This window comes from Lucilia sericata, unplaced genomic scaffold (genome assembly GCF_015586225.1).
Source record: "Lucilia sericata isolate MDLA Ls3-8-SP2 unplaced genomic scaffold, ASM1558622v1 Contig000097F_arrow, whole genome shotgun sequence".
Lineage (NCBI taxonomy): Eukaryota > Metazoa > Arthropoda > Insecta > Diptera > Calliphoridae > Lucilia > Lucilia sericata.
In genome coordinates, this window is record NW_023994129.1 from 210,603 (window position 1) to 222,298 (window position 11,696).

The window sequence follows — 11,696 nt, forward strand, 5'->3', positions numbered from 1 at the left end:
TAATATGCAATTTTTTATATTTATTTATATCTGGTCTGTTTCAGTACTCAAATTCTAATTGAAAGGCTTTGTATGTATTACAGTACAATGTTTTTTTTTATAATTTTTGATATTTTCTGTTTCTGCTCTAACCAGAATTAATATAACCTATTATTTTTATATGGCGTTACTAAAACGCAAAGGGACCTATTTAACATTTTGAAAAATTGATGAGATAGGGCCGTTTTTTCATAATAAAATGACTGATTTTGGTCGGAGAAGTCCACATTATAATCAATTAAAAAGGCGGGTTTAAATTTTTGGTTAGTTAGGGCCGTTTGCGTTGTAGGTGACAATATGTACAAACCTACAACATATGTAGTAATCTTCAGAACTTAAAATTACAGGTATACAGGCCCAACACATTTTAATCGTAATGGTTTTAAAGTAATGATTATTAAAACAAACGCATTTTAGTTCTTAAATCTCAATAAACTATTCTTCAAATCAACTCGCCCGAACTTTTTCATCTAGCTGTGATCACAACACTGACCTTTTAGCTTAATGACATATAGCGTATAAAGTACATATAAATTTTTGAATAAAATTAAAAAAAAAACAAATTTTAAAAAAACTAATTATTGGTGTTTATAATTAATATATTTATCGTTTTTTATGTATATAAATAATTATATTTTTTTGTATAAAACTAACTACAACGAAATTATAATAATTATAATATTGGCAAAGTTGTATATTTTTTATAATTATAAATATAAACTAATGAAACAAAATTAATAAAAGGGATAAAAGTAGAGGGGCATAGCAAAACAATTTATTTAAATATAATGGAATTAAATTAATAGTTTAAATACTGCAAAATAATAAATTATAAAATTGTAAATTAAATTTATTTGAAAATTTTTGAAACTATAACAAGCAAAAAAGTGTTAAATAAAACAATATTTTAGAAAATATCTTTGAAAACAAAATAAGTGTCTTTTTTGAAATCTAATTAGTTTTGAATATATAAAACACATTTAAACTGTAGGCATCTGATCGATCTTCCTTAAATACCCTGTATGTTTTTTAACGGCCTCCATATACATGTTACTAATTCAAATTAAATCTATATTATTGCTGTAAATATTTATCTATAAAATAAAATAATTTGTTTACATTTGGAATAAGCTTTTGTTTTTAAAGAAAGATGAACTAAATGTGAAAATAAACAAAAATTAATTTAAATTTATTGCATACTTAAAAACACTTAAATAAATCACTCCTTTGTTTTATATGTATTAGACAATATTCCAAATAATACAACATTCACTAAACATGTATGTATGTATTTCAATTTAGCACTCCTTTAGCTTTTTTCTTTTCAACTTTCACATTTGCAATTATTTTCTTCATCTTCCATCATCAGTCGCCGTTCATGTATACACATCTTTGTGCTGGGACTTTATTCTATTTTCTTTTTTAGTTTATTTTTTAATAGCCCTGGCACCAGCGACAAGCAAGCGCACAGTGTCAAAACACCCATTGAGGTCCACGAGAAAGCATCACTCGAACTAGTCATTTTTTGTAAAGTTTTTCCGGCTTGTATGGCCAACACTGAAGGTGGCGCTACTCCACAAAATGTTCCAAAAGCAAATGTAACCATGGGCACTCCAATAACAGGAGACGCTAGATTTATAAACCAATTGGGTAGGATTGGTGTCATACGCAAAAACAGTATGTAGTTGAATAAACTGTCACGATGTTTCTCCACATGCTTTGACCACTCACTGATTTTTTTCGGCCAAAAGTGTCTTATCAAGCGACGTCCAACCAAATTCGATAAGCAGTAGCAGAGAGTTGCGCCAAGTGATGAACAGAAACATATTAGAAAGAGTGCAACGGGAAAACGATATAGAAATCCAAGTAAAATGGAAAGAAACAAAGATCCTGGAATGGCAAAAGTTTGAAGGCTGAAATTGAATCAATTTGATTAAAGAAAACCAAAGTTTAGGGCGTGAGAGAATTTAATTATTGTTTTCCTAAAAGTAAAAATTAATTTTTTTTACTAAAAATTTAGTTTTTAATGAAAATTTAATATTTTTATTAAAAATTCAAATTGACTAAAATCTAAAAATTAAATTTTTATAAAAATCCATTTTTTTTATTAATAAAATTCAAATTTTGATTAATAATTCAAATTTGTATTAAAAATTCAAAATTTTACGGGATTTTTTAGTATTTTTTCGTTCCCCAAAAGGAACTTTTTCAATTTTCTATAATATTGAACCTAGAAACATAAAATTAATCATGCTCGGAGTAAATTAAAACCTATAAAATGGGATTTTTTGGTACTTTTCCGTTCTTCAAAAGGTACTTTTTGAATTTTCTATAATATTGAACCTAGAAACATGAAATTAATCATATAGAGCCCCAAATGAAAACATATAAAAAGGGAATTTTTGATACTTTTTCGTTCGTCAATATGGAATATATTTTGAATATTTTTTAACATTAAATCTAGAAACATAGAAAATTAAGCACGCAGCGCCCTGATTGAATGAAAATCTATAAAAGAAGAACTTCTAATACTGTTTCGTTTTAAACTGTTTTTTTTTTTTATAATAAAAATCGTATTGCTGTGTTTGAATACATCCTGGTGAAAGGTATATTAGATTCGGCACATCCGAACTTTTTTATACCCACCATCAAAAAAGATGGGGTTATATTGATTTTGTCATTTCGTTTGTAACACATCAAAATATTGATCATAGACCAAAAAGTATATATATGCTGGATGCTTATTAAATTCTAAGACGATCTAGCCATGTCCGTCTGTCTGTTGAAATGTTGATGGAGTCCGAACGGAAAGAGCTAGAGAGTTTAAATTTTTCACAAATATTTATAATAGGTAATATTGTCCATTAAAAATGGACAATATCGGTCCACGTTTTCGCATAGCCCCATACAATTGGCCCTCCGAAAAACAGCTTTAACAGTCAGACCTATTTTAAAAATGCGACATAAATAAGTTTAATATGAACCAAATTCTCTCTACCAAATTTTATGAGGATCGGTCCCTATCCCTCATATATAGTCCACTACAAAAAATTACTTTAACGCCCATTACTGTCTTAAAAAACGCTGAAATTCGATATAAATAAATCTGAAATTCTATCTACCGAATTTTATGAGAATCGGTCCATAATTTACCCTACCCCCGATATAATTTCTCCTTCAGAATATTACTTTAACGCTCATTACTGCCTTAATAATAAGAGTATAGCTATGAAATTCGACATAAGCAAGTTTATTATGAGTTAAAATCTCTCTACCCAATTTTATGAGGATCGGTCCACAATTGACACTACTCCCCTCAGAAAATTACTGAAGTAAGTTTCTTACAAGCCGAAATCTATCTACCGAATTTAATAATTGACCCCGATTAAACGCCCATAAATATTCATGGCTTAAAAGTTGGACAAAAATATTTTGTTTTTAAAAATTAATATTTTGGTAATCCGAAAGGGATGTGTCCATAAATGACTCAAGCCCTATTTCAAATATCAACCTAACGTTTATGGGGGAGTATTCCATTTACGGCATATGGTTTGATGGTGGGTATATAAGATTCGGCATAGTCAAATATAACACTCAAAAAATTTTTGGTAAAAATAACAAATTTTTCTCGGTAAACGGGTTAAAAATCCAGCGAATTATTCGCATAGATATGGATGTAGATAACAAACCATTTGCCACTACATACATTATTATTATCATTATGTATAAACTACGTACTAGTCATGCGATAAAATATATTAATCTAATGAACGAACTACTACCAAGCAACAAAGTTCAATACGTGTACGATGTTTTTCAGTAGAAATATAAAAACAGAAATAAAATTTATTAACAATAAACCCATAAAGACGTATACGTCATTAAACATACGAATTGTGGGGCAATATAAAGTAATATGTAGTATTAATAACAAAATGAGAAAGAATACTTTTACTCTCATATTTATAATGATAGAAATTTATATGTATAACTTAAACGAATTGCCAACACTCTACATATGAACTATATGAACATTGTCTTAAAATTTTGTCAATTCAAAAGTTTAATATTCTTATTATATTATTGTCAATACAATACATGACATCATAACAATATTAATACGTCATATTAAATATTGTATGCTAATTAAAAACTTATACGAGAAGCTTGCAAAAAGCGATGAGGTTTTTGTATGTGGGTTCACGTGACATTTTGTGATTTGGCAGTAACACAATATGTGCTTTGAAAACATAATATGCATGTATTTTTTTGTATTTACAAACAACAGTCATACAACTAAACGAAAACCGACATCAAAAGAGGTCAAGGTTAATTTAATACAAACAATAATATTTGATGATATTATTAAAAAGTTAATAGAATTAAATTGAATAATCTTATCAGATTAAAAGAATGGAGACAACAGCTAAAAACGGAACTTATGATAATAATTGTGTAATGGCCAAGTTTGTAATATACAAAACATTATTCTTATCAAGCTCAATCAAAAGGTCCAACATAAGGCTATTGAACCACCTTAAAAACAACAGATAAAAACAAATATTCTTAAGAAAATCAAAACCTGTTCAAAAACTCAAAGTTATTGAACTTAAATAAAAACGAAAAAAATTGTGTTGCTTTTAAAAAAGGATACAATATATAAGCGACAATCACACCAAACATGACTTCAAAATAGTACATGTCCTTGTAGCGATCCAATACTTTGGCCAACATTTTAGCGTCTTGTATGTCACGTGGAATTTTCATGTGTTGCTTTTCAGATCTGTAAAAAAAAAAAGAAAAATAAATCTTTTTATTAACATGGACAGTACAATTAATCAAATGTAAATTAAGAAAATATACAACTAACTACAAGTTGAGATTCGCGAAATCTGAGAGGGAGAGAAAAAGAGAAAATGTATTACAAGGGGATTTGTTTGTGTTTTTTGTTTATTTTGTTAATATGTACTTCAAACCAAGAGGAAATCAACATATCGCATGTATTTTTATACATTTATTTATTAAACGTGGTATTTGTTAATAATAAATAAATCATACACTTGGATATTCAATGTTAACAAAACAGATGCGTAGTTTATTGTGCTATTGAAGAATGCTTATAGTATCAAGGAATTTGTTGGAATGAATACGTATACCATTATTATTTTATCTGTATTATTTGCTATTAATAGATTTTTTTATTATTTAAATAAATTTGGATAGTTCAAAATTAAATATATTTACTTGCAAGTAAGTAACTAAGTTATCTGAAGTATTTGCTAACTATTGCTTGTGTTTAATCAATCAGTTAATGAATTATTCAAAAGTTAATGAAGAAACTATAATAGTTTTATTGCAAACAACAAAATAACAGCTGTTTTGTATAAAATGCGATAGATTTTACATAAATTATGTATAGCAAAAAGTTTATTTAAAATTGTCTAATATGTAATTGCATAATGGAAAGGGCCAGTTACTTGCAATTAAAACGAAAGCAAACTTACGCGAAAAATTAGATTCTATTCTGAATGAGAAAAATGTAGCAAATAGCTATTATTATTATTATTCTTTGTATTTTTTCATTATGGGTCAATGCCGATATAATTAATTTTTAATTTTCAGGGATCCCACTCTTATCATTAATAGTTTATTAATTTTCTAAACAAAATTTCGTCCGACCAAGTTCCGCTTAAGCGAACTTTAAACATTTGGTTTTATTATTATCAATTCATCAAATTTATCAATTATTATTAATAAAAACAAACAAAAATAGTTTAATAAATTTGCTACGCATCTGTTAAATACTTTTGTTTAACATTATTATTATTATTATTATTATTGTGTTTAACTTGCCATTTTTCTCTCTACATATTTTATTGTAAATTGTGCCAGTAAAGTCTGTTTTTATATTAAATACTAGACACACACACAATAAAAAATAAAGAAATATTTATACATACATATGTAGGTACATCTATACTACACGTATGGTGTGATTTAATAAAAAACAAACAAAAAATCACCGTTCAAAATAAATTTCGTAATTTTTGTTATAAAAAAGTAAAACAAAAAAACCCCCATTTAAATTAAATTGTATAGAAAAATACAAAAGCATTTCTATACAGGTGTATAATTTTTAATTTACTTAGTAATTATTTGTTTATTGTAAAGTTTTTAAAATACAAACTATTTAAAATTTAGTTTTAACATTTAAATATGCCAAAAGCCAATTAAAAATATTTAATTTTAAATACATTTCATAATTTCAACAAATCGTATGAATTGTAACAGTTGCAATAAAAACTTAATTTTTAATATACATATTTTTCCTAATTAGAAAGTATGCAGTTGTGATCATGTCTTGCCAAATGTTTACAGGGATTGTCAACAAAGGGTGTTAAATTTAAAGAGACAAGTTATAGTACTTAATATATTCGAAACTAAAGGTCTTTATGCAATATAAAATTTTCTTCTAGTGAGGAAAAGACAAGTTTTTTTTGTATCATCAATCTAATATTTTGTAATAACATATATTTATTCCATACCCTTAATGCATATTCCTAACTAATTATTTTCCAATTTTAGGTTTTTTTTTTTTTGTAATATTTGCCTCATATTTCTTAATAAATTCGTTTAATATTTTCCTCATTATGGCTTTTTTATTTTATTTCACTTAATTTTTATATTAATTCCCACAATTGTTAGACAAACAGACAAGTTGGCATTTTAAGAATGCTTAAATGTGCATTTAGTTGCCAACTGCAACAACGATCTTAGATACAAATAATTTTTGTTATTGTCGACGACAACGACGAGATGTTGTTGGCAGTAGACGGTGAAGCGTAATTCAAATAAGTAAGGGGTGAGAGAGATCAAACACAAAAACGTAATAAACATCGTATCTGTAAACTTTTTTTTCTTTCAATTTCACATTGAACTTGAGAAAACATACGATTTTGTGCTTTCATTGTTGGTTTTAAATATAATTTGCACTTGATTGCAATAGATGAAAACTTAAGTGACCAAATTTTTGTAATTAAAATTTAAAATCCTTTAAATTAATTAACAGGCATTAAATTAATTGTATATTAGATGAAACAGTTTTAACAGAAATATCGCTTATTTATTACTAAAGGGCCATAACTCAAAAAAAAATTATATAGTTTTGAGTAAAACGGCTTTAACATTTTGATGTCATTTTCCAACCATCACGCTGATATTTTGTGATAATTCGAAAACAATAAAATTTAAACTAAACTTTAAAATTAAAACAGCTGAACAAACAAATTTAAAATAATTTTTTGTTGTACTGTATTTCTTATTATTTTAATTATAAAGCAGACGTAAACAATATGGACATTTCTGAACTCAATTTTTATTTTATAATTTCTTAAACTTGGAAGATATTGTAGTGTGTTTCCGTATATAGTATTAGAATAATATACATATGTATAACCCTCACCTAAACAACCATTTTGGTTCTATTTCATTAAACATTTTTAATATTCTATTCGGTATTAATAGGGTATATGATAAAATACTGGGAAAATTTACTTTATGGACGTTATTTTATGATTTTAAATTCTGATTATATAGTCATATAGGCCAAAAATCTTAGATTAGAACAATAGTTCGGAAAACATGAATATCTAAATGAGTCCACAAATTATTAAAAAACAATGATTAGTCGCTACTATGCATATATCAGATACGTACATAATAAATTTAAACTTTGGTTAAAGAAAGGCGAACTTATAAATCTATCGGTTCCTAAAGTAAAAATATTTGTTTGCATTGTAAAAAATCTTTGTATACCTACAAAAGATTAGACTTAAAAAATTAACATTATTTGACATGGTGAAAAGAAAATGTACGAAGTAAAATAAATAACAATAATAAGAATAGCAACTTACTCATCCAATTGAGGGAATATCATATAAACGTAAAACATTGCTGCTAATGAGGTTGCAAAAATTCCAGCTAAAATAATTAGAGATTTTTTGGTCGCTGAACGTTCAGCAGCAGACATGGGTTGTTTTTTAAGATTCGGTGGTTTATCATACTGCTGCTGGTTCTGTTGTTGATCCTGTTGCTGTTGTAATTGTTGCTGCTGTTGTTGTTGTTGACGTTTTTGTTGGGTAAATGATGACGATGTCGTTGGTGATGTCGATGACGACATTGCTATTGTTTCTAACGATGTTTGAGGTGACGATAATGACGATGTTAAAAGCGTATTAAAATTTACATTAAGTTCTTTTTCGCTTACATCTACAACAAATACACAACATACATATGTACATAATATAAGGGCGAATAAGACAGCGAAAGAGAAACAAAACCAAAGAACAAATTAGTAATTAGTTATTTAAAGTAAATATAATTCTATTACATTTTTTATAAAACTATGTATCTAATTAAATTTTTCAAGGTAACTAACTAACTTACCAACTATATTCGATGTTTCTGCCAGCAAGGGAGTCTCAAATTCCATATTTTTTACACTTTTATACTATTTTTTTTAATTTCTTTGTTAGCACTTGCATTCATTTATTTATTTGTGTACATACATACATAAATATATTATATTCTTATTAACTTGTGTGACGAATTTTTATATCTTTAACTTCCGTGTTTGTTATATATTTTTTAAATTTGATTTTTACGATTCCCTTTTTTAACAATTTTTAACTCAATAATGAAAAATTAATCAATACATCAAAAAAGGGGAAGCTTGAATGTTGTTGTATTTCCTTTTGATTTGTTTTTATCTTCTCATTTTTGTTGTGGTGCTGTAGTTGTTGTTGCTGCTATTACTTTGTTCTAGCGTGTTTTTTAAAAAGTTTGTTTTTGTTAGAAAAACTACAATAAACAATTTTCGTTACACGTTTGTGAAATTAATTAAATGATTTTTTTTTATTTATTTGCAATTCTTCAAGTATTTTTCCGTAATATTTTTTATCTTCAACAATTAAAAAAAACAAGCGAATGAGAGCTTTGTTGAAAAGAAACTGACGTTTGAAAAAAAAACTACAATATTGACAGCAGTGATGGCAAATGAAATTTTGAATATGTACTAAACAGCATCAAAAACAGTACTTTTACGACCGTAATTATGCCTTATTACTGATTTTATATTAATGTATGATTAATGTAATTGAAACACAAACATTTTAAGTCGATCATATTTGAACTGACATTTTTTTCCTAAAAAAAGTCATTCGAACAACGACGAATCGGGCCTTTCAAGTTTTGCAAAAAAATGGATTTTAAGACATTTAGTGCAATAAGTGCCGGTGTATTTTACTTAAGTTTTAAAAACTTATACGATTTTGAAAAGCTTGGCCAATTTTTTGGTTTTTCTTACAAAAATCAAAAATTTTGTTTGATATTCATATGTACATACATTTGACCGAAATTGTACCAAAAAAAGTACAATTACACATACTTTACCTTCCCTGACAGACAGTGATGTTTAATTTGAGATTTTTAATCTAGCGATTTTAAACCCTATTTAGCGTGGAAAAAACTATTTGAAGGAATTTTGTGATTTTAGTATAATAAGCATATATATATTAACTTTAATAAATTACAAAAAAATATGCATATATTTTTAATTTATACCAAGGCGTAGAGATTATAAGGTGAAGTTATTTCATTTTGCTTCGAATTCATGAAATTTTTGTAATATGGAGTTTGACAGCGTCAGTTTTGAGAGAATTTTTTTATATGGAGTTTGACAGCTTCGGGATAAATTTTCATGATCAAAAGAGCAATCAGCTGTTGATATTATTTCATCTTAAAGATGAAAGTACATAACACGCGTTGTACGAGTTATAGGCTTCTGTCAAAAAAAGTTGAAATAGTGTATTTTCATTTAATAAGTTACACACTGTAGTTTGTAACGCGTCTGCAGCGAAAAGTTCAGCAACTTTCAACGGCAGCTGATCAGGGTTGTATATTGTTTTGTGTAGAATAATAATAAACTAAAATGAAATAAATTTCACCTACAATGAAAGAAAAATATTAAAAAATAAACAAAAACTTAATTTTGATTTTTAAAACAGTAATAGTCTTAAAAAACATTAAAAGAAAGATCAAAATGACGCGTGGTGTGTAACTTGCAGCTTGTAAAACGCGTGTTGTGTACTTCCACCTTAATAGTTGATTTACGCCTTGTATTTGAAACTCAGTTGAAAATTTGTAGCAATGTTAATTCATATTTTAAAAAACAAATCTCTGATTTGTTTTATAATTGTTTGTCTGGTACCACTGATTAGGGTTCTATAGTTGAAACGAAAAGTCGACTTTTTGCATTTAGCTAAAAGTCGACTTTTCGACCTTTCGACTTTTTCCATTTTATGAAAAGTCGATTTTTCGACTTTTCGACCTTTTTCATTTATTTAAAAGTCGACTTTTAGACTTTTCGACTTTTAGTATTTTATAAATGGTCGACCTTTCGACCTTTCGACTTTTTCCGACTTTTTTCGACTTCTCGACTTTTTCCGACTTTTCGACTTTTTCCGACTTTTCGACTTTTTCCGACTTTTCGACTTTTTCCGACTTTTTTCGACTTTTAGATTTTTTACGACTTTTTGACTATTTTCGACTTATTTCGACTTTTTTTCGACTTTTTTCGACTACTTTTTTACTTTTTTCGAGTTTTTCCGACTATTTTAGAGTTTTTGACCTCTTTTCCACTTTTTTTAAAATTTTCGACTATTTTCGACTTTTCGACTTTTTTCGACTTATCGACTTTTTTCGACTTTCCGACTTTTCGACTTTTATTTACAAAGTCGACTTTTTTCATAGACTATAGTCGAGTTATCGACTTTTTTGGAACAAAATAGTCGACTTCGACTTTTCGACTTTTTTCGACAAAAAGTATACCCGTTAATAAAACAACCTTTTGATAAAACAGCAAACCCTAACAGCTGTTTTTGATTGTTGTGTGGTGAGTTTCTGTAAAAACGCAAACAAATGAAACAAAAACAAATTACTAGACATATTTATTTTGTGCTAAGAAAAATTGATGTATTTTAATAATGTTTTATAGCCAGTGCAAGTGTTCTTGGTGTACACCATCTACCCCAATAATAATCCCGGTTTCATTAGAATCAAGTATTTTTAAAACGGCCATATATAATGTGCAATTCATTCTATATTCCATGAATGGTTGAAAGAGTCACGGAATCCATCGGAGATCAACCTAAAAAATGAAAAAGGGGTGGCTTTAACTTCTTGTTCCGTTCATATGGGACAAGATTCGAGCTTCATCGTATCAGTTCGCCAGATACCTCATTTGTGTATATTGCAGGGTCCTGGTACCCAACACAGCCTTATTGTAAACGGTCTCATAATAATACTTAGATCTTTTCTTCATTCTACGACTATGCAAGAATACAGCTATGACATATTAATGCTTTAAGTGCAGCACGACTATCAACCTAAAATCTTACCAGAGACCGGCGAACAATGTGATTCCCTATTAGTTCCGTCACTTTCAAGATCGCTAAATCACCACTTGGAAGACACAACCCATCAGGGAGTCAAGGAACATTTTACACCGTTTGTAACACATTGAAATATTGGTCTAATATCCATAAAAGTATATGCTGGGATCTTTTTACAGTCTAAGATTGAGTTTGTTATTGAAAATG

The 11,696-nt window shown here is 27.7% G+C and overlaps 1 protein-coding gene across 3 annotated transcripts; it reads right to left on the bottom strand.

Moving 5' to 3' along the window:
• Nucleotides 1-1,302: 1,302 nt before the first annotated feature.
• LOC119599955 (transmembrane protein 41 homolog) lies at nucleotides 1,303-9,044 on the bottom strand. 3 transcript variants are annotated; one of them, XM_037949915.1, is made up of 5 exons: nucleotides 8,485-9,029; nucleotides 8,306-8,307; nucleotides 7,953-8,229; nucleotides 4,694-4,822; nucleotides 1,303-1,952 (listed from the first exon to the last, which is right to left on the bottom strand). In XM_037949915.1, the coding sequence occupies exons 3-5, from the start codon at nucleotides 8,216-8,218 to the stop codon at nucleotides 1,445-1,447; spliced, it is 903 nt and encodes a 300-aa protein (XP_037805843.1). In that variant the 5' UTR covers nucleotides 8,219-8,229; nucleotides 8,306-8,307; nucleotides 8,485-9,029; the 3' UTR covers nucleotides 1,303-1,444. The 3 variants fall into 3 exon arrangements, with proteins under 3 accessions (XP_037805843.1, XP_037805840.1, XP_037805842.1); XM_037949912.1 differs by having other exon boundaries at nucleotides 7,953-8,307; nucleotides 8,485-9,044; XM_037949914.1 differs by lacking the exon at nucleotides 8,306-8,307 and having other exon boundaries at nucleotides 8,485-9,031.
• Nucleotides 9,045-11,696: the final 2,652 nt, after the last annotated feature.